This window comes from Aethalodelphis obliquidens, unplaced genomic scaffold, assembly GCF_003676395.1.
Source record: "Aethalodelphis obliquidens isolate GAN/ISIS:26980383/991018 unplaced genomic scaffold, ASM367639v1 scaffold112, whole genome shotgun sequence".
NCBI classification, from domain to species: Eukaryota; Metazoa; Chordata; class Mammalia; order Artiodactyla; family Delphinidae; genus Aethalodelphis; species Aethalodelphis obliquidens.
This window is the reverse complement of record NW_020838056.1, coordinates 359,059-383,661: the sequence shown is the minus strand read 5'-3', so window position 1 is coordinate 383,661 and position 24,603 is coordinate 359,059. Positions and strand designations below refer to the sequence as shown.

At 37.9% G+C, this 24,603-nt stretch overlaps 1 protein-coding gene across 9 annotated transcripts in view; it reads right to left on the bottom strand.

Moving 5' to 3' along the window:
- ULK4 (unc-51 like kinase 4) overlaps positions 1–24,603 on the bottom strand; it is a 523,006-nt gene that overhangs the window by 474,486 nt on the left and 23,917 nt on the right. For 8 of the 9 annotated variants that reach the window (XR_003430904.1, XR_003430903.1, XM_027097134.1 and 5 more), the window contains 8 exons: positions 23,416–23,508; positions 20,870–20,985; positions 20,654–20,723; positions 19,213–19,309; positions 14,964–15,068; positions 11,703–11,763; positions 10,138–10,319; positions 9,193–9,239 (listed from right to left, as the gene is read on the bottom strand). Coding sequence is in view for 7 of the 9 variants with exons in the window: in XM_027097134.1 (XP_026952935.1) it covers positions 9,193–9,239; positions 10,138–10,319; positions 11,703–11,763; positions 14,964–15,068; positions 19,213–19,309; positions 20,654–20,723; positions 20,870–20,985; positions 23,416–23,508 (771 nt within the window). In the remaining 2 variants the exon portion in view is untranslated. The remainder of the gene's footprint in view (positions 1–9,192; positions 9,240–10,137; positions 10,320–11,702; positions 11,764–14,963; positions 15,069–19,212; positions 19,310–20,653; positions 20,724–20,869; positions 20,986–23,415; positions 23,509–24,603) is intronic. The other variant, XM_027097129.1, reaches the window with a different exon arrangement.

The window sequence follows — 24,603 nt, the reverse complement described above, 5'->3', positions numbered from 1 at the left end:
AGATTGGGATTGACATATATACACCAATATGTATAAAATAGATAACTAATAAGAACCTGCTGTATTTTAAAAAAATAAAATTAAAAAAAAACTTTACGATAGCAGACGAGACACTGACACCCACTTTTCTGTTCCCTCAAGAGTCTGCTAAAAGAAAAAAAGTTTATAATTAAATAACTGGAGACAGAAAGAAAGGCTGAAAGTAGACCAGAATGTTTGAGGAAATCCTAGATGACACACTTAGATGGAACTAGACAGAAAATGGAGAGAAGAAATTCCTGTCTAAGAACCACAGGTAAAGACAGGTCTTCCCAACAAGCCTCAGAGGTTTGGAATAAAGTAAAACAGAAAGCAAGGATTAGTCATAGACAATCATCAGATTAGAGAACTTCACGATGAACAGGTGAGCCAATTAGGTCCTGCCTCCTTCCCATCTCCCTCCCTGATACACAGAATAAACCCTCAGTCCTGGCCTCCAGGGTAAAAATGTAAAATTATCCCTGCAGTGAGCAATCTACTCTGGGGTGGGATACAAGTATGGATGTGGAGAACAGAGAGTGGTCCTCCACACCAGATACCAGAGCAAGGAAAGAGGTTAATGAAGGAAAGCCAGCCCCACCCCAAAGGAAAACCCAACCTGGAAACTGACGAGGCCTCCAGCCTGCCTACCTGCTCCTTCAGCTAGGTGGGCTCCCAACATACAAGTCAATTAGTCAACAGGCATCATCCACTCACAGGCCAGCCCTTTAAAGAAGACGTTGTTGGAGAAACAGACTAAGAGAACCATAGGGGAAATGTGTACTGCCAGCTTCTATGCTGATCAATTTAACCATTTATTCATAATATAAACTAAGTACCAAAGATCACCAAGCATTTGAGGAACCAACAGCATTAAAAAGCAGGACCATGATGAAAACGAAGTGACCCACAGGTTAAAAAGAATAACATTTTTATAATCCTAATGTTTAACCTTAAATATTAGTCACAATATTTAACCCTAAATTCTATTCCAAAACGGAATTTTTATAATCCTATACTTTATCCTCAAATTCAAAAGTACATTTTAAATCAAATATAGGCAGCTAGGAAAAAGGACCAATCAGAGAACAAATGAACAAAAACTTGAAAATATGATTGCTGAAATAAAATAGTGATTCTCAGTAAAATGAGCAAGGAAAAGTATCAAGCTTGAAAACTCAAAGATAAAATCAGGGAAGAGCAGTAAAAGAGTTTGGCAGTTCTTCAAAAGGCTGAACACAGAATTACCATATGACCCAACAATTCCACTACTAGGTATGTACCCAAGAGAAATTAAAACATATGTTCACATAAAACCTTTATACACATGATCAGAGCAGTGTTATTCATAACAGCCAAATGTGGAAGCAACCCAAGTGTCCATTAAGAATGGATACATGAAATACGGTTTATCCATACAATGGAATATTATTCAGTCATAAAAAAGAATGAAGTGGGAATTTCCCAGTGGTCCAGTGGTTAGGACTCCCTGCTTTCACTGAAGGGGCCCAAGTTCGATCCCTGGTCAGGGAACTAATATCCCACAAGCCATGTGGCACAGCCAAAAAAAATTAACTACTAATACGTGCTACAACATGGATGAACCCTGAAAACATTATGCTAAGTGAAAAGATGCCAGTCACAAAAGATCACATTTTGTATATTTATATGAAATATTCAGAATAGGCAAATCTATAGACAGAAGGTAGGTTAGTGGTTTCCAGGGACTGAGGGGAAGAGGATAACAGGTACGAGATCTCACTGGGTGATGAAAAGTTCTGGAATTCGATAGTGGTGATACATGTACAATTTTGTGATTACACTAAAAACCGCTAAACTGTACAGTTTTAAAAAGTGAATTTCCATCATATCAGGAAACTAAAAAAGAAAAATCACGTGATCATATCAATATATGCAAAAAAAGCATTTGACAAATTCCAACACCCATTCATGACAAAAACTCAGTAAACTAGGAATAGAGGGAACTTCTTTAACTTGATAAAGACTATCTACAAAAAAATACAGCTAACATCATATTTAATGGTGATAAACTCAAAATTTTCCCGCTAAGATCAGGTACAGGGACTTCCCTTGTGGTCCAGTGGGTAAGACTCCATACTCCCAATGCAGGGGGCCCAGGTTCAATCCCTGGTCAGGGAACTAGATCCCACATGCATGCCACAACTAAGAGTTCTTGTGCCACAACTAAGAAGCCCACGTGCTGCAACTAAGAAGCCCACGTGCCGCAACTAAGACCTGGCGCCACCAAAATAAATAAATAATAGTTAAGGGAAAAAAAAGATCAGGCACAAGACAAGGACATCACCTCTCACCACTATTCCTTTTGAATATTACACTGAAAGCTCCAGGTAATGCAATAAGACAAGAAAAGGAAACAAAAGGCATACAGATTGGGAAGGAAGAAATAAAACTGTTTGCAAATGAAATGACTGTCTATACAGAAAATCCTGAAGAATTAACAACAACAAAAAAACCTCCTGGAACTATTAAGTGATTACAGCAAGGTGCAGGATACAAGATCAATATATAAAAGTCTTACCAGCAATAAACTTGTAGAATTTGAAATTAAAAACACAATACCATTTACATTAGCACCCAATAAGTGAAATACATAGGAACAAATCTAATAAAATATGTATAATATCTATATGAGGAAAACTACAAAGCGCTATTGAACAAAATCAAAGAAGTAAACAAGTGGAGAGGTATTCCATGTTCATGAATAAGACTCAATATTGTCCTGATGTCAATTCTTCCCAAACTGATCTGTAGATTCGATGTGATTCCACATTGTCAGTGTGGATACTGACAAACTGATTCCAAGGTTTATATGGAGGCAAAAGATCCAGAATAACCAACAATACTGGAGAAGAGCAACAAAGTTGGAGGACTGATGCTACCTGACTTCAAGACTTACTACAAAGCGACAGTTATCAAGACAGTGTGGTATTGGCAAAAGAACAGATCAGTGGAACAGAATCGAGAGCCCAGAAATAGACTCACATAATCAAAAGATCTTTGACAAAGGAGCAAAGGCAATACAATGGAGCAAAGACAGTCTTTTCAATGAGTGGTGCTGGAATAACTGGACATCTACAAGAAAAAAAATGAATTTAGACACAGACTTTACACCCGCTCACAAAACTTCAACTCAAAACAGATCACAGACCTAAGTGTAAAATGCAAAACTATAAAACTCCTAGAAGATAACATAGAAAACCTAGATGACCTCGGGTGTAGCAATGACTTTTTATACACAACATCAAGGGCATGATCCATGAAAGAAATAATTGATAAGCTGGACTTCATTAAAATTAATAATTTCTGTTGTGCAAAAGAAATGTTGAGAATGAGAAGATATGCCACAGACTGGAAAAGAATATTTGCAAAAGACCCATCTGATAAAAAACTGTTTTCCAAAATATACAAAGACCTCTTGAAACTCAACAATAAGAAAACAACCTGATGAAAAAATGGGCCAAAGACTTGAACAGACACTTCACCAAAGAAGATATACAGATGGCAAATAAGCATATGAGAAAATGCTCCACGCCATATGTCATCAGGGAAATGCAAGTTAAAACAACAAGATACCACTACACACCTATCAAAATAGCCAAAATCCAGAACACTGAAAATACCAAATGCTGGCAAGGATGTGAAGCAATAGAACCCTCATTCATTGCTGATGAGAATACAAAATGGTACAGTCACTTTATAAGACAGTTTGGTGATTTCTTACAAAACTAAATGTACTCTTACCACACAATCCAACAAACAGGCTCCTCGGTATTTACCCAAAGGAGATGAATACATATGTCCACATGGATGTTAACAGCAGCTTTACTCATAATTGTCAAAACTTGGAAGCAATCAAGATGAGCTTCAGTATGTGAATGGTCAAATAAACCGTGGTACCTGCAGACAATGGGATACTTCGCACTGAAAAGAATGATCTATCAAGCCATGAAAAAACATGGAGAAACCTTAAATGAATGTTACGAAGTAAAAGAAGCCAATCTGAGAAAACTACATACTTTATGTTTCCAACTACATGACATTCTGGAAAAGGAGAAACTATGAAGGTAATAAAAAGTTCAGTGGTTGTCAGAGGGATGAATAGGCAGAACACAGTAGATTTTGGGGGCAGTGGAAATCCTCTGTGTGATACCACAGTGATGGATACACATTGTCATACATTTGTCCAAACCCACAGAATGTACAACACTAAGACGGAATCGTAATGTATAGACTTTGGATGATTTTGATGTGTCAATTTAGGATGTACCACTCTGGCAGGGGATAGTGATAATTGGAGAGGCGATGCATATGTGGGGGCAGAGATATGTGGGAAAACTCTGTTCCTTCCCCTTAATTTGCAGTGAACCTAAAACTGCTCTAAAAAATAAACTCAACAAAAACCAAGAAAAGGTGAATTTTTTGATATGTGAATTGTACCTCAATAGAAGAGTGAGAAAGCAAAAGAAAATTAAGTCAATAGACACTAAATTTGGGCTTCCCTGGTGGCGCAATGGTTAAGAATCCACCTGCCAATGCAGGGGACACGGGTTCGAGCCCTGGTCCGGGAAGATCCCACGTGCTGCGAAGCAGCTAAGCCTGTGAGCCACAACTACTGAGCCTGCGCTTTAGAGCTCATGTGCCACAACTACTGAGCCCACGTGCCACAACTACTGAAGCCCGCGCGCCTAGAGCCCATGCTCCGCAACAAGAGAAGCCACTGCAATGAGAAGCCCATGCAGCACAACGAAGAGTAGCCCCCACTCGCCGCAACTAGAGAAAGCCCGCACACAGCAACAAAGACCCAACGCAGCCAAAAATATAAATAAATAGGCAAGCAAAAAAAAAAGAGAGAGACACACCCATCCTACAGGAGTTTCAGGAGCAGAAAAAGGATGAAATAGAGATGAGGAAATCGTAAGGAAATAGGAAAGCAAAAGAAAGGTTGCAGCATTTAACAGACCGACTGGCAAAGCAAATTAGTAAAAAGGGATACCTAGATACATTCTAGTAAAAGTTTGCAAGCCTGGAATATAAAGAAAAATTCTTTTTTCACTGGAAAACAAAATCAAACTAGTCACATATAAGAGGAAGAAAAAGTCAGGTGGGTCCCTGAGTCTTCCAGAGCTGCAGCCAGCACACGAGTGAGCAACAAAGCAGCATGGCACAGAGGTGAGTGTGGCCTGAAGGTGCAAGAAGGTCTCATTCAGCCTGTTATGCCTGAGCCCCAAAACCACAGGCAGAAAGCTTCAAGGAAGGAGGAACTCCAGAAGCAGAGCCTGAGAGATATTCTATTTAAAAAACAAAACAAAAAACTACCAAATAATGAAATCCCATCAACCAGGAAGTGAAGTAATTCACAAATGGAGAAACTGTATTTTAAAAATTGACGATGAGCATTTACTTCATTGAAGTACCAAACTATACTAAAAATTAGAAAAATCCTTCCTAGAATATAAATATCAAAGGACCCTAAAATAAACCTGAGAAAGAACAAAGTTGAAATCACATATTCTGATTTCAAACCTTACTACAGAGCTATGGTAATCGAGACACTGTGATACTCACATAAAGACAGATTTATAAACCAAGGGAATAGAACAGGGAGCCCAGAAACAAACCCTCAGCATATACGGTCAAATGATTATCAACAAGAGTGCCAATACCGTTTAATGGGGAGAGGACAGCCTTTTCAACAAATGGTGCTGGGAAAACTGGATATAAACGTAACAAAAGAATGAAACTGGACTCTTACCTAACACTGTATAAAAAAAAAACTAACTCAAAATGGATCAAAAACCTAAATGTGAGCTAAAACTATAAAACCCTTAGAAAAAAACAAATGAAAAGATTTATGACATTGGTTTTGCAGTGATTTCTTAGAACACTAAAAGCACAGGCAACAAAAGAAAAAATGAAAAACTAGGTTTCATCACAACTTAAAACTTTATGCAAAGGGCACTATCAGGGTAAAAAGGCAACCCACAGAATGGAAGAAAGTATTTGTCAGTCGTATGTCATTAATATCTAGAATACATATAGAACTCCCATAAATAAACGACACAAAACCCAGTTAGAAAATGGGCAAAGGACCTGAACAGACATTTCTCCAAAGAAGGTAAATAATGGTGCTCAACATCAGTAATTAGTGAAATGCAAATCAAAACCGCAATGACATATAACTTCATACCCATTAGGAGGGCTACTATTAAAAAAAATTGAAAAAAATAAGGGTTGAAGAGGATGTGGCGAAATTGGAACCCTCAAGCATTGCTGGTGGAAATGTAAAATGGTGCAGCCACTGTGCAGAACAGTTATGATGGTATCTCAAGAAGTTGAACATAACATTATCAAATAATCCAGCAATTCCACTCCTAGGTATATACACAAAAGAACTGAAAGCAGGGACTCAAACAGGTATATTCGCACCAATGCTCACAACAGCACTACTTGCAACAGCCAAAGGTAGAAGCAACCCGAGTGTCCATCAACAAATGAAAAGATAAACTGTGGCACATACATATATGGAATATTATTCAGCCTTAAAAAAGAATGAGTCTGATACATGCTACACCACAGATGAACTCTGAAAACATTCAGGTAAGTGAAATAAGCCAGACACAAAAGGACAAATGTATGATCCCACTTATATTAGGTACCTACAACAGGGAAATTCATAGAAACAAAAAGTATAACAAAGGTTTTCAGGGACTGGAATGAGGAGGGATGGGAGTTACTGGTTAATGGGGAAGAGCTTCTGTTCGGAATAATGAGAAAGCTCTGGAAATTGACAGTGATCGTGGTTGCACAACATACGTATCGCAATATACATAATGCCACTGAATTATACACTTAAAATGACTAAAATGGTAAATTTGGTTATGTATATTTTATAATTAATAAAATTTTTAAATTAAAATATTATGCATTATCTGTGAATTATACCTCAATAAAGTTGATTGGCAAAGGCTATAAAATTTGGTAAGTATTCACTGTTAAAAGTTCTAACAAAATGGCATTTTTACACACATTGACTGGAAATGCATGTTGATATCATGTTTCTATAGAGCATTTCAGCAATTTATCAGAAGTCACAAAAATATCTATTGCCCTCTACCCATTCGTTCTAATTCTACAAATCTGCCCTTAGGGGAGAAAGGAAAAATAGGCATGAAGATTTAAGCACAAAATGTTCATCAATATATTATTTACAATATTATAATACTGTCCAAAAATAGGGAAGGGTAAATAAAATGATCAAATATTCATAGCACATAAAAAGAGGCATACCATAAAAAAACTTAGACAATTAGTGACATTAAAAGAATACATGTTATAAAGTGGAGAAACATACAAAATTATGTTATTTTATTTTGTTTTTCTATATGCTGAACAAAGCCAAGGAAAAAACATACATACTTCAACAGTGATTGTCCCCCAGCTAAGTTAAAGACCCTTATCATATGCTATCAAGGTGATATGACCCAGGACAGAGAAGGCCTCACTGGAAGAAGTAGTATTTGAATGGAGAAAGAGAGTAAAAGAAGGCTCCAAGCATAGGGCTTATCTATCCATATTTTCCTCAAATAAAAACTGTTTTACAATTAAACTTAAATCTAAAAAATGGAAAAAAATAGTAGTACCTGGAAAGGATTAAGAATGTCTGTTTTTTAAAAATCAGCAGAGGGCACCCTATTCAAGGATATAATTTGTTTTAGCCGAAGTGCTAAGATTTTTTGTTGGTTTCTTTTACAGTGAGCATACCACAATCCTTCTCAAAGTTTAACATGCCCAAAAATGATCTAAAAATCCTATTTTGTAACGCCAGATTTTACCTTGAGAGAGTAACATGAGAAGATGCGTAGGAATAATTACCCAAAAAAGCATTTTGTGAACACCTATTGTTTCCCCTATATTTTGGCAGCGTGGAAGAATAATTACTATCCTACCACTGGCACATTTTACAAAACCCCTTCACATTCAAGTTTTCACAAGCTTCTCAACAATAATACAAGATAAGTAGGATTGATAACACCAACTTCCAAACCCCCAAAATACACTGAGTACCCACTAAGAACCAGGCACCGGGCAAGGTATTTCATACACCTACTTCATTCAAAATTTAATTGTAAAGAATATATAAAACTGAATCACTTTGCTGTACACCTGAAACTAACAACATTGTAAATCAACTATACTTCAGTTAAAAAAAATTTGATTGTTACCAAAAATCTATGAAGTTGATACACTATCCCCATTTTACAGATGAGTAAACTGACACTCAGCAGTTATAATAATTTGCCTGGGGGCAGATTTGTGATCTACACCCACATCTGTCTGAATCCAAAGCACTTTCATCATCCCACAAACAGTCCCCCAGAAGCTGAGACTCGGAAAGAGGTAATCAATTATCTGACCAAGTCTCATTGGCAACCAGAGCACAGAGCCTTCTTACACTTTAATGAGCTTTTCACCAAGTATGCTGCCCTCATATAAGCAAGTACACATCCTTCCATCAGGAGTTTACAGAACACAATCTCATTAGATTTTGTAAACCATCTTAAGGAAAGATAAAGTGGCAAGGGAAAACGCCTTAGAAGCATAACTAAATTAAAACACAGGGATAATTGTAAAGTATTTTTTTTTTTTTTTTTTTTTCAGTACACGGGCCTCTCACTGTTGTGGCCTCTCCCGTGGCAGAGCACAGGCTCCGGACGCGCAGGCTCAGCGGCCATGGCTCACGGGCCCAGCCGCTCTGCAGCATGTGGGATCTTTCCGGACCGGGGCACGAACCCGTGTCCCCTGCATCGGCAGGCGGACTCTCAACCACTGCGCCACCAGGAAAGCCCAATTGTAAAGTATTTGATAAAGAATATTCAAAAGAGTAATCATTAATAAAGCTTCCAGATGTAGTTTACATAACCTTGGAATTATATTTATAATATTAGAATAAAGACTACTTTGAAATCTTTTTAAATGGACAACTGGGATGCCTATAGAAAGTGCTATGATTCAGGGTCATCATTACTTTAGACTATTTCGTGATAAGTATTTAGGACTATGTGCTTTTGATAAATATGTATGTTTTAACTACTTAATGATATAATAATTTATTAAGATGTAAATATTACTTACCTATCCCAGTTTGGAGCTATTCGCAAATGCTGGGTTAGCAACTGGAACTAGAAAAAAAAATTAAGATGTATTTAATTCATGAAATGACACAGAAAGTGACCACTAAGTTAACAAATCAAACCAGTATACACATGAAATGCAAAGCCTGCACCAAGGAAATGAATTACATTCAGTGTTTTTGCATCTTTGTAAATATAAGATAAAAATAAAAACTAAGAATAAGAACGTTCAGTTTCTCCAACTGAATTATATTCCCTAAATATGCCTCTGCCCCTCCACCCCACAAACACACACCAAGTACCAAATAAGGAACTGTAATACTATCCTGGAAGAAAATGAACTTAGATTTTTTCAAGCCAGTTCCCAAACAAAGGCCCACAAGGGAAAAGGCCCCAGACCACTGTAACTCCTTTCTGAGGACGACTTCAAAAGATCTGCCGAATTCCCACGGTTTCATCGATGAATCAAGACGGTCCAAGAAATATCTCCAGGGGAAGAAGGAAAAAGAAAAGTCTTAGAGACTCAGTTCCCCGTTCAGTGTCACATCGGAAGCCTTGGAATTTACCAGGAAGACCCAGTAAAAAGAGCCCCTATTCCACGTGGGCAGCTCACTCCAGCAGCTGATGAAAAGACCTCTGTCTTATGATTTCACAGATGAAAAATACCTTACAACTACTACAAATTAACGTAAAATGCAAGCTGAGTGTTACCAAAGGAGTTGTTCAAAATCACTGTCGATTCAACTGCTTTTAGATCTAAGCATTAAACAGAGGACAATTCTGGCAAACCTATCATCTTGATGAGTCACTTTTTTTCATTGTAATTAAATCGTATTAGTATTTTTGCACTTGTTTTAATCTCTACAGAAATAAAAGAGTTATGTGCAGGAGGAGAGCTGCAAGCCCGTGATAGGAGGAGTCTTTACTTCACGACTTAACTACGTACCAGGGGTGAGTGGAGGAGCCTGGTGGCCACCTCCCTGTGCCCGGCCACCACGCACAAGTAGCAAAGGAGATTCAGCTTGGCTCGGGAGGCCCCTGTGCTCTTCTCGGGGGAGTCGATCTGTGAGCACACTTGTTGCAGAAAGTCATTCCAATCTTGGTCTTCTAGAAATACTAATTTATCCACTGCAGAGGAAAGAAAATATTAAAAGTGGGGACCACGTGAAAAAGGACTGCTGAGAACATTACAAGAAGAATAAAATGGAACACAGAATTTCAATACCTAAGGTGAGGGCACACAGAAAATTATAAATTTACACTGTCAAAACCAAAAATACTCGAAAGACATCACTACTTTTATTTGCTCTTCTATGTTCATCTCTTTTTCTCCCCATGGAGACGGTTTGCACTATGTCAATGGAAACCTATGCTTAAAAAAAGAAGGTAGATGCCTAAATTTAGGAGAATGTTCTTGCAACCAAGAACATAACAAAATGCAAACTTAAATAAAACGGTACTATGGAAAAAACAAGATACCCTTTGCATAAAATAAAGCAACCTAGCCTCGAAGTACTGGAAAAGCCAAAATTTCTACAGATGTTATAAGGTCCCAGTGAAATTACTAGTAAACATAACTAGGTTAATACAAAGCTGAAATCATCTGGGAGTCCCACCTCCAAACCCCTATACAAACAAAAGACAAAAACTGGGAAATGAAATGCCAGCTAAAATTAACATAGTTTCACCTAATCTCTATATTTAAACAAAATAAGCTACAACAATAATTTCCTAAAATAATTCAAAGTAAAGGGGGAAAGGGACGGAATACTATTTTGAGATAATTTTCCTCTAAGTTTTCATAAATAGTGCTTCTACTTGGAACAGTTTATTTCAATTTGAACCTATGTTGTTTATTTTGAATTTACTTTGATTTGATTTCAAATCGTAGATTCTACTCTATGATGAAGAATTTTTCCAGATCTAGTTTAACAGCTTAAAATATAACTTATCAAACAAAATACATCAAAGTTTAAGGTATAAGAAAAATTCTTATACTCACCCTAAGTAAGACTTTGTTAGGGGAAAGGGAATGTAACAATCAACCTTTAAGTATCTCCAGTCCTACATCAACCCCACAAAAGTGAACCAACCATCTGACCCTGATCTCAACTGCCCTACTCCCTCAAGTAGACTCTCGATTCTTCATTGTGGTTTCCAACCTTCTGTACCCATAAGAGCACCATTAATGTTGGAAATTCAACTGGCTTTACAAGGGAAAGGACAGGAGGAGGGCCCACCCGTTCAACAGGAAAACTCGCCCAGTTTCATAGGAACTTTCCCACTCACAAGAGTACTGAGCAGCCTAGACCCAGCTGAGTAAGGTCAAACGCTGGCTCAAATGGATTACAGGTTGTTAATAATTTATACAGTGTCTCAAGAATATAGCCAGTTGGCAAGAAAATAAAAATTTAGCTATTCATAAATAAAATATTCCATTTGCTATTAAATTTCATATTTGTATTTGTCCGCCATGAATCTATGTGCTTGATAAGCCCTTTATGATCCTACCTGAATGTGCTGGTAGATGCAATATTTTTGGATCATATTTAATTGGTGGTTGTTTCATTATCTGTGGTTAAAAAAACAGAACAAAACCTTTTAAGATGGGTATCTATCTCCTGATATGTCTCCTATATCAGATTATAAATCAATGAGGACAGAAAATAACACTGTAAAATTTATCACCAAAAAGAATAAGCATTCAGCAAAGCCCCTTCAGATTAAAATATACAAATATAGGTAATAATGCATAAAATAATATCATTTCAATTGATATCTTCAATAAAATAAAGCATCATGGAAAAGGGTCACCCTATCCTGGCTTACTCTTAGGCTAATTTACCTCTAGGTTAGAAATTTAGTTACTCAACAAATATTTATTGGATACCTGCTAGGGTGAGGCACTATGCTAAGTGCTAAGGGGGATACAAAGACATGATCCTACTGCCAGAGAGCTGACACACTGGTTAGAAAGATAAGACAAACATCTGTGAAACAACAGAAAAACATAAGATATTTAAATTAGAATGCAAAACAGGCGGGACATAATTACAGACAAAATACTCAGAGAAATGTTTCTAAAAAGATAGAGAATCAGAAAGGACTTTAGGTTGATGTGGTCAGGGCAGGGTTTATGGAAGACCTGGAAAGTGGCATGAGGTCTTGAAGAGTGGTGAGGACTTGATGACTGAATTGGCGAAGATACAACTTCATGAATAGGAAAGCACACGATTTCCTTGAGCAAAGTGAGGAAAGTGTATAGCAGCTGGATTCATGAGTTTGGAATAGCTGGGGTACTTCAACATGACACTTTTAATTAAAAAATTCAACCATCGAACTTCCCTGGTGGCCCAGTGGTTAAGAATCCTCCTGCCAGTGCAGGGGACACAGGTTCAAGCCCTGGTCTGGGAAGATCCCACATGCTGCGGAGCAACTAAGCCCGTGAGCCACAACTACTGAGCCCGAGTGCCACAACTACTGAAGCCCATGTGCCTAGAGCCCATGCTCCACAACAAAGAGAAGCCACCACAATGAGAAAGCCACACTCCGCAATGAGGAGTAGCCCCCGCTCGCCACAACTACAGAAAGCCCGCATGCAGCAATGAAGACCCAATGCAGCCAAAAATAATTAATTTAAAAAAAATTCAACCATCATTTCTATGTCTAACTTCTCCAAAACCTCTCTATAGAGCATCTTTTAAACTTCTGCTGGTAGTATTCTCACCAAAAATACATACCCTCATTCTAATCATGAGAAACACTTAGGCAAACCCAAATTGAGGGACATTCTACAAAATATTAATACCTGCCCAGTACTCTTCAAAGTGTCAAGGTCATGACAGACAAGGAAAGAATATGAAATTACCACATGACTGTGAAGGACAAGGACAGATTGGAGCAAACTAAGGAGGCATAGAAACCAACTGTAGGGCTTCCCTGGTGGCGCAGTGGTTGAGAGTCCGCCTGCCGATGCAGGGGAAACAGGTTCGTGCCCCGGTCCGGGAAGATCCCACATGCCGCGGAGCGGCTGGGCCCGTGAGCCATGGCCGCTGAGCCTGCGCGTCCGGCGCCTATGCTCTGCAACGGGAGAGAGGCCACAACAGTGAGAGGCCCGGGTACCGCAAAAAAAAAAAAAAAAAAAAAAAACAACTGTAACATGGGATCCTGGAACATAAGAAGAAGGGCACTGGTGGCACAACTGATGAAATTCAAATCAGCTCATCAGTTAACAGCACTGTACCAATGTCAATCCCCTGGTTTTGCTAACAGTACTGTGTTCCTGTACAATATTAACACTAAGAGAAGCTGGGTAAAAGGTATACAGGAAGTCTACTATTTTTGAACCTTTAAGTCTAAAATTAGTTCAAAATTAAAAGTTAAAAAAAAAAAACTTCTAAGGTTTCCCAGAAACAACTAAGTCTGGTTATAAAAAGAAAGAAATACAGAATATGGTCAAAAGATAGCAGAAATTGTTCTAGAAGTTCCACTGGGAAAATACCCTGTTACACATTAAATTTGGTATAATATACAGTTACTCTGCCAGATACCTGAATGCATAAAAAGAGAGATAGCTCCATTATGACAAATAGCTGAGCAATCTATATTAAATGTTATCTATCTAGTAAATAAACATTGATCTAAGAAGCCTTTTGTTCCAAACTATAGAAGCTTCCCCAGTGAGATGAAACAGTCATAAATTAATAAAGAAAAAAACATTTTTAAAAAAGGAAGAAAATAAAAATGCATAATGGGTGGTGAAATGTGTGTTGGAGCTGGAAATCAACAGAAAACAGAGGAACTGAGAAATTAATTTCCTTTTCCAAGGAGAGTACTCATCATTCCCTAATACAGTATTATATTCCAAAGATGTGAAGCAATGAAAATCCCACTGGGTTAGAAGTGCATTGTAACCAAGGCTCCCCAAGCTCCCCGTGTCTCCCCATCATCTGCCCTACAATCCTGACAACCTGTGAGAGGTGTGGTCTCCCTGTGATCTGCCCACCCACCCCAGTCTGGTGAGCGCTGCTCCCTGATATCTGCCTTCACAACACATCAGCGAGGAGAATGTCTGGAGTAATTCACCTAAGTAAGTATGGAGAAATGAAGGGACTGAGGCTAAGGTCTGAGGTCTAGAAGTCAGCAGCCACTCTCCAGCTCATGTACTGACAGGCAGAGCTGCTGCAAAGGGGGAAGAAAACTTACCCTTCCAGTGAAAGAGTGACGCAGGAAGAGGAGAGGGTTACAGAAAGGGTGAGGGTTAGGAATATAGACACGTGGCAAGAAAGAAAGAAAAGCAGAAGACAACAAGAACAGGAGAGAAAATAAGGCAAAGAAGGGACTTCCCTAGTGGTCCAGCGGTTAAGGCTGCACTTCCAGGCTTCCCTGGTGGTGCAGTGGTTGAGAGACCGCCTGCCGATGCAGGGGACGCGGGTTCGTGCCCCGGTCCGGGAAGATCCCACATGCCGCGGAGCGGCTGGGCCTGTGAGCCATGGCCGCTAAGCCTGCGTGTCCGGAGCCTGTGCTCCGCAACGGGAGAGGCCACAACAGTGAGAGGACGGCGTACCACAAAAAAAAAAAAAAAAAAAAAAAGACTGCGCTTCCACTGAAAGGGGGCATGGATTCAATCCCTGGTCGCGGAACTAAGATTCCGCATGCAGCATGGCCAAAAAATAAATAATTTTTTTTAAAAAGTAAAATAAGGCAAAGTATACTGGGAATGAAAACATCACCCAGATTTCAGCCCTCGGTTGTTAGGGTGCCTTCTCGCACCTTCGGATTGTCAATAATTGGGGTGATGACAAGATCTGAGTCTGTGTAGATAAGCTCTCTCATCCGGGTCTCCAGGTCCTGCTGACTCAGGTGTCCACTTGTGATCTGAAACAAGAACAAAAATTAGACCCAGTTTCTGTGACTAGTGAAAAGCTTTAAGAGACGGAGCTAGTAAGATGCTGAGTAGACCCCACTGAAAAAAGTCACCTGTATCAATGGACCTCCACTGCTATTCAAAACACTTCCACAGACAGTCTCATCTGATCTTCACAAAAATCCTAAATCTAGTGTATCATTATTCCCATTTTTACAGATGAAAAAAACAAGGCTCAGAGAAAGTAACTGACTTGCTCGTGTTTACCACAATGGCTGGTTAGAACTAGAAAACAGATCTTCTACAGTTTGATGTTCTAAACATGATGAGACAAATTGGTCTTTCAATTACCAGCAGGGTTGTTATCTTTCATCGACCAAAAATTAATCAGCTTATTTCTGCTTTACAGAATATTCAATATGAAATTTAAATTACAGCATAAAAAAATTTCAAGCTTAAGTACTGACCTGTTATATAAGTATTAAACAACCACATCTTTACAAATCCTAGTTAAAGTGGAATTGACACATAATGAAAATGAATAACTAGATGTTCCCCATCAGTTATTCAAGATGTTTCTTTGTGCTCTCCTTAAACTCAACTTTTTTTTTTTTTTTTTTTTTTTTTTTACGGTACGCAGGCCTCTCACGGCTGTGGCCTCTCCCGTTGCGGAGCACAGGCTCCGGACGCGCAGGCTCAGAGGCCATGGCTCACGGGCCCAGCTGCTCCACGGCATGTGGGATCCTCCCGGACCAGGGCACGAACCCGCGTCCCCTGCATCGGCAGGCAGACTCTCAACCACTGCGCCACCAGGGAAGCCCAAAACTCAACTTTTATTCCTGGTGCTATGCCTTAGTATTTCACATCAGACAAAAAAAAAAAAAAAAAAAAGAGGATTTATGCATTAAGAACTTCCACTGAAACTTTGACCGAAAAAATGCTAACCAGAAAATCAAATCAGTGAAGTGAAAGGTTAAGTAGAAAAGGAAATGATCCAAAACTAAGGTAAGGGACAGAATAATTAGCTAACAAAGTTCCTGGAAACCACAACAACCCTTCTTCAACTTAGAAGACAGACATATTAAAAACACATGAAGAATAAGTAAGGAGGAACTTTTGTAAAAAAATATGTTAAAGAAAATTTAAGAACATGGACTTTCAAAACAGATAAACTTGAAAGAAAAGCCAAAATGAAGTCCACTGAAAAACTTTTACAATAATCTAAAAATGAGTAAGGTAGACCAATTAGAAAATTATATGTAGAAATTAATTTCATATACATAAAGTGAATGTATGCACAAAAACAGGTTATAAAAATACAACATCCCATTCACAATAGCAAAAAATAAGCTGTTAAATAAAATGCTCAGGAATAAACTAATCAAAAATTGCAATGAGGGCTTCCCTGGTGGCGCAGTGGTAGAGACCGTGCGCCACAACTACTGAGCCTGTGCTAGAGCCCGTGCTCCGCAACAAGAGAAGCCCCTGCTCGGCACAGCTAGAGAAAGCCCATGCGCAGCGACAAAGACTCAACACAGCCAGTAAACAAACTTAGAAATTTGTTTTAAAAAATTACAAAACATAAGCTCCCTTATATAATTAGTGCTTAAATATTCTCAATAAAATAATTACATACACTCCTCCACAATAAACATCTGGCAGAAGAAATTCAACATCTATCGCATTTCAGAATGCATTTTTTACTTTTACACTGATTTTCTATCTCACATATAACCAAACAATTATTAGCACAGTGAGATTTTATTACAACCTATTTACATTTCATTTCAATACAAAATTAAGTTTCACATGGTTCGAATGCATTTCACATTACATAAAAAATACAGCAACAACTGCAATAAGTACAATAAATGATAACTTGGCAAATTTTTTACTTCAAAATATTTCTGCATTCAAAAAAACTATGATTGAAAGAAATTAAAGAATAACTAAATAAATAGAAAGACATCCCATGTTTGTGGAAGAAAACTTTATATTGTTAGCATGGCGATACTCCTCAAATTGACCTAGAGATTCAACACAATTGCTGTCACAATCCCAGCTGGCTTCTTTGCAGAAACTGACGAACTGATCCTAAAATTCATATGGAAATGCAAGAGACCCAGAATAGCCAAAAACAAAAAACTCTGAAAAAGAACAAAGTCAGAAATCATACTTCCTACTTTCAAAACTTACTTAAAAAGCCACAGTGATTAAGACAGTGTGCTAGTAGCATGACGAAAGACATATCAATCAATGGAATAGAACTGAGAGCCCAGAAGTAAACCTTCACATTTAAAGTTCATTAATATTCAACAAGAATTCCAAGACATTATTTAATGTCTTGGGAAAGAAGAGCCTTCTCAACAAACGGTGCTGAGGCAACTGGATATCCACATGCAAAACAAAGAAGTTGGACCCCCTACCTCATGCCATATGCAAAAATTAACTCAAAATGGATTACAGACCTAAATGTAAGAGCTAAGCATAGAAATAAACCTTTATGATCTTAGAGTAGACAACTATTTCTTAGTTATGTCACCAAGAGTACACAGGCAACAACAAACACACAAAAAAGATAATTTGGTCTACATCAGAATTTAAAACCTTTGTGCTTCAAAGGACACCATCAAGAAAGTGAAAGGACAATTCACAGAACAGAAGAAAATGTTTATAAATCATATATCTGTAATATATAAAGAACCCCTACAACTCAATAATGGGCAAAAGGTTTGAATAGACATTCTTCCAAAGAAAATATACAAATGGCCAATAAGCACATGAAAAGATGCTCGACATCATTAGCCAACAGGGAAATGCAAATTAAAACAACAGTGAGATATAATTTCACACCTACAAGATGGCTGTAACCAAAAAGAGACGATGCAGCACTATTCACAATAACCAAAAGGTTGAAGCAACCCAAGTGTGCATCAAAAGATGAATTAATAAATTGGTACATACACACAATGGAATATTATCCAGACTTAAGGAGGAATGAAATTCCTGATACACGCTACAACATGGATGGATCATGAAGACATTATGCTAAGTGAAATAAGCCAGATACAAAAGGACAAATATTGTGTGATTCCACTTATATAAGGTTACTAGGCAAATTCATAGAAGCAGAAAGTAGAACAGCGGTTGCCAGCGGGTGGGGTTGGGGGGAGGGGTGGGTAGGGGGGAATGGATAGTGGTGATGGTTACATAACAGTGTGAATGTACTTAATGCCACCAAACTGTACACTTAACAATGGTTAAAACGGTAAATTTTATGTAATGTGTATTTTACCACAATTTTTTAAAAGACATAATAACAAGTTTTGGTGAGGATGTGCAAAAATTGGAACCCTCATACACTGGTGCTGAGAATGTAAAATGGTACAGCTGCTTTGGAAAACAATTTGGCGGTTCTTCGAAAGGTTAAACAGTTACCATATGATACAGCATAGAACACACACCCACACAACGATGTACACAAATGTTCATAGCAGCATCGCTCAGAATAGCCAAAAGGGGAAACCCGTCCAAATGTCCACAAATGGATGAATGGAAAAATAAAATGTGGTATATACAACAGAATATTATTGGGTAGTAAAAAGGAATATAGTATTGATACATGGTACAATTTGGATGAATCTTAAAAACATTACATTAAGTGAAAAAAGCCAGTCACAAAAGATCACATATTTCATGATCCCATTTATATGAAATGTCCCGGATAGGCATATTTATAAAGACAGAAAGTAGATTAGTGGTTGCCTCAGGCAAGAGGGTAGAGAAACTGGAAGAAAATAGGAGTGACTGCTAATGAGTACAGGGCTTCTTTGCAGAATGATGAGCATTCTAAAACCGACTGTGCTGATGACTGCATAGCTCTGTGACTATGCTAACAGCCCCTGAATTATACACTTTAAATGGGTGAATTATATGGTGTGTCAATTATATCTCAATAAAGCTGTTATCAAAAAAACACCTATGAAGCACCTCTCTCTTAAGAGTACTTACTAGAAAAACCAGTGATAATCAAGGAAGATGACTCAGCTGTAAATTTGGCAATTAAAAACACAGTTCAGAGATTAACTTGCAATTATTCTTCTGAATCCCTGTATCCTACACAAAAAGAAAAAAGAAAATTCCATCTCTGCTTACTTTGGTCAAGGGAGAAGTCTTCTGTGGTGAATTTTGAGTCATAGTCTCACCAGGATTTAATGCCACTGCAGTGCTAGTTCTTGGAGTCGGACGAGAACTGAAAAGTGCACACCAGTTAACATTACTCACATTTCAGAAACTTTATCCTGTTTACTGTTTTCTGGGTTAAAAAACACATCTCATGAAAAACGGTAGAATATGATGATTCTATGTGACCTCGTTAGATTTTAAAAACTTTAAACTCTAATTTGTGTTTATGACACTAATTTTTTTAAACTGTTTTCAAAGTAATTTCCTGGGTAATTGGTTTTTTTATTTGGAGCTTCTATACTATATACAGTATTTTCTGTTTTAACCAGAAACCTAAAAAAAAGATTTTATTTTTTTAATGTCTGCTGATCTAGGCAGGATTAACATAATAAAATAGAACAGATATTCTACAAAGCATAGACAAGGTTTACAATTTTATTTCATAAAATGTTTGAAATGGAAAATTACCTTGGTACCTACTTAAGCAACAAGTTATATTCTGTATCTATTTTTAATGATTCCTCCTACACTTATCGATGGCTGCCATACTCTGTGGACCACTCCATTACACCCACGTCTCTGATTTTGAGTTTTCTGCATTTTAAGAAATTCTTCCATTCAGATCATTATGGTCTCTTTTAATGAATTCCTTCAAATTTCCAAATATCACCCCTCCTTCATCTACTTGCCTTTTTATTCATTCATTAAACGAGGACTTACTTAGGTCATAAAATATACCAGAGATTGTACAAAATTTTTTTTAAAAAACTGAATTTAAAATGCCTAAGATATGTATAAATAAATTTAACATGCTTTATATTTAAATATGAGTAAAACAAATCAGGAAATTTTAGTTTATCATTATAACCCCTATATCATGAAATTAAACTATTTCTCTATGAGACTAAAACTATAAATAAAATATAACACAATATTTACACATTAATAAAATTTTAAATACACTGGTCTTAGTCACTTTAAATACCATTCTGATTTTATTATTTCAATGATTGCAAATATTGTTTAAGCCTCCTAGATAAAGCGACATTTAAATAAAAACACAACCTGTCCTTTTTCTATAAGTCTTTATCTAAATAAAGCTGGAGTTCTGAAATTTTAAATTCAATTTTATTTGAAGTAGAAGTACAAAATGAAAAAGTTTTAATTAACCCTTATAAATAGGAAAAATAAGGTGGTTTGGTTAAAATTTTTTAAAAATACGTAACGACGTCTACATTCCATTGGCCAGCACTTAACAGTAACTTTGAAAGTAGAGAGTGAGACTGGAATTTGCATTTCTCCCTGTCCTTTATTTCTGTGTAACATGGTTTACCAGCCAGACAACAGACACTTGAAGAAGATTTCACTTTCATCTCCCATGGATCCCTTATTGCTCTGTCATTTTACATACCTGAGAAGAAACATGGACTCATTCAACTGACCCCCAAGAGTGCTCTTAGGCCGCAACTCGGATGGATTTTCTGTGGCAGGAAGATAAAACAATATCCATCAATGAACAAAAATATGAGCAGGGCACGACGTACACAGAGATTTAGAGAGAAAGGTAATGCAAATTAGGAACTCTCAGAAATAGCACTGAGTTCAAGAGTGCCAAATGAAAGCTCACCTAGTCTGAACGAGTGACTGAGCTGCTCACCACTCTTCTCCACTTTTGCTTGTCCACAATGAGGGCTCTTGAGAAGCTCCTTGGAATCTTGTGACCCAGAATACTCCAGGTTTCTGCTGTTCAACGATAGAAACCCAACACAATCAAGCTTACTACTGAGCTTTCTGTAGAGTTTTCTCTGTCAAACAAGAGGTTGGAAAAGATACTTAAACTGCACAGGACATTTGGCAAAACTACTGAGTTAGAGGGAGTTCCCTGGTGGTCCAGTGGTTAGGGCTCCACTCTTTCACTGCCAGGGCCTGGGTTCAATCCCTGGTCGGGGAACTAAGATCCTGCAAGCTGTGTGGCGTAGCCAGAAAAAAAAAACAACTAATGAGTTAGAAAAGTAATATTTTTCATTGAGTAGCTAAAATGAGCACTTACTACATGGTAGGTATTGTACTAAGAAGCCTATAAACCTTATCCCTGAAAAATAAGTAACAGCAGGCAGATCGGAGAAGTAAACCAGAACTCAAGATATCAGTGAACCAGTAGTGAGTTTCCCTTTTATTTTTTTCCCTTCCAGTATTGTTCGACCTGGACTCAAAAGCAGTGAGTAGAGACAGGAGCCCCAAGAGAAGCCCTCTATTTCTGTTCCAAGGAAGAGGAAAGGGGACCCCTAAGGGTCAGAGCAGTGGAAACACCCTAGTTTTTTGTTTGCTCTTTTGCTTTTGCTTTTTCCATTTTGTCCTTCCCCAGCCTGCAGGTAATCCTGCAGCAGCTACAGGGGACAGTAGCCGCTTCTGGCCAGTGCCTAAAACCCTGAAGGAGGAACATTCTCTTCTCTAGCCAGAGAGTTAAGACCCCCAAGAGCGTGAAGCAAATCCCTGTCGCTCTGTTCTCTTTTTTCTCCTCTCTCCTTGTCCTACTGCTACTTGGTCCCAAACACATCCATCAAGACATAAAAACTATAATACACCATGACTAAGTGGGGTTTATTGTGGGAAGGCAAGGCTGCCTCAATATATGAAAACCACTTTATGTAAGAGTCCATAATGAGAGTCTAAAGAAGAAAAACCGCATGATCATATCAAATGATACAGAAAGAATGACAAAATTTAACATTCATTCAAACTGAAAAGGGGAAGCTACAAAAACCTCCAGCTCATCATATTTAACAAGTAAAGGCTGAATGCTTTCATTCTAAAATGAGAAACCAGGCAATGTGTTCATTTTCATCACTCCTCATTCATTACCTTACCGAAAAAGTCCCAGCAAGGGAAGTAAGGCAAGAAAAAGAAATAAAAGGCATACAGATTAAAAGGAAGTTGACAAATTAAGGTGAAAGGTGTCCTGGGATTTGCTGACACTGATGGACCAGGTCCTAAGCCCAGGTTTCTGTACTTTTCAGAGAGTCTGATACAATGTGAAAACATAGTTGAAGCTCAATGGATCACAGAAACCGAAGTTTGGGAGAGACCTTAAATAGAATTCAGACTTCTCTATCCAATACACTGAATTTACAAGATTAAAATTAAGAATCAGACAACCACTTACCATCGAATGAATGGAGGAGAGGGGGAGTCAATTATCTGGACTTTGCCTCTATTCATCTACTTCTCACCTTGTTCTTTTCAAAATATCATCACTTTGGGACTTCCCTGGTGGTCCAGTGGTTAAGAACCCACCTTCCAACGCAGGGGACACAGGTTCAATCCCTGATCAGGGAACGAAGATCCCACGTGCCGTGGGACAACTAAGCCCAGGCGCCACAACTGCTGAGCCTGTGCACCACAACTAGAGAGAAGCCTGCAAGCTGCAACAAAAGATCCCACATGCCACAACTAAGACCCAACACAGCCAAAAATTAATTAATTAATTTTTTGAAAATACCATCACTTTTATAACTGTCCTGGGCTAAAAAGATTTTATAATAAAAGTGAAGTGGATTAGTCAGGATGAACTAAGTTATACTGTGGTAACACAAAATCCACAAATCCTACAACTCAGAATCTCCTAGCTTTATGTCTCACTCAAGCACACAGCCACTGAAGGCTGGCAGGAAAGCTATGCTCATCATGGTCACTAAAGACCCAGCCTGACAGCAACTCCACGTGGACATTTCCTTCCCAATTACTTCATCAAGAGAAAGAAATGTGGCACATCCCACAGTGGCTCTTTGAGTTTCTATCCAGAAATAACACAGGTCACGTCTGCTCACATTTTATTAGCCAAAGCAAGTCACATGACTGCACCTAACTTGAAAGGGGAAATGAGATCCTACCATGTGCTGACAAGGTGGGAAGCCAGCTGAACACAATGAACAAAAACTAATGACGACCATACTAAATCCCTGCCTGGATAAACAATTGACCAGAAAATGAGCAAAATCATGAACACAAAATGTCATGACTGAACTCTTTAAGCAACCCTTAATTAAACACATGCTTGATTTTCTCCTATTATGAAGGCATAGAAATTCGTGTCATTGATGCTGCAAAAATAGAATAGCAAGGGTACAAGTGTTTAATAACCATGCCCCACACACAAAAATAAGCTTATACTACCTGACACTGGAATCCTCGTTGCTTGAGTCCTGATCTTTTCTAGTGAAAGCATCCTTCCAAAATGAATGCTGCAGTAGTCCTGCCCAAGTTAATCTTTATAAAACATAAATGTTAAAAATCTATTTTAACATGATTTACCATGGAGAATTCCCAGGACATGCCCCAGTTACATAGATCAGATTTGTTTCACACATTCTTGTTGGAACTTCACTTTTAGAACTTCATTCAGAAAGAAACAAGATTATCAACCTCATGACTATATCCAGAGTCACACTTCTCTTTAGAAGTCAAAATGTTATCTAACTAGTTCACCCACTTTAAAATGACTTCAGGCCATATTTAAAACCCAGACTCACTAGCAAAGCATCAAATTTTACTACTAGTAGATTATACCTGAGGGGAATTCCCTGGCAGTCCAGTGGTTAGGATTCCATGCTTCCACTGCAGGAGGCACGGGTTCAATCCCTGGTTGGGGAACTAGGATCCCGCATGCCGCAGAGGCGGCCAAAAAATAAATTAATTAATTAAATAGATTATACCTGAGGTATACTCAAACTCAGAATGATTAAGCTCGACTAAAATTTTAAAACAAAAAAGTAATTTGTATCTGATTCATTTAATCGTTCAAAATTTCCATACTGAAATAAAAACTACCTTGATCAAAATTAAAACACAAATGTAAAAGAGAGAATTTGCAACCACATATAATATTCCTTTTATACAAAGGGCTCCTAAAATTCACTATTAAAATTACCAATAAAATGGAATTTTTTTCATCCATTAGATTAGCAAAAATTTATAAGATCGACAAAACCCATTGTAGGTAACAATGGGGGGGGGGGGAATTTCTAATGCTGGAGGTATAAACCCACCCGTGTTCCTAGGATGCAGCAAATGTGTCAAACTTTTTACTGTTCTCAGCCTTTGGCCAGCCACCCCACCTTAAGAAAATTATCCAAAGGTGATAACTGCCTAAGTGAACAACAACAACAAAAACAGGATATTTACTGTAGCAGTCAGTGTATATGATATTCTAAATCAAGAAAACTCTCAATGTTGTTATTACAGGTTATTACATGTACAATCAGCAGCCATTTAAAATAACCAAGCAAATATAGAGAGAGAAAAAGACTAGATTATGGGGTGGTCTCATGTATGCAAAAAAGTATTTAATATGGGATATAAATA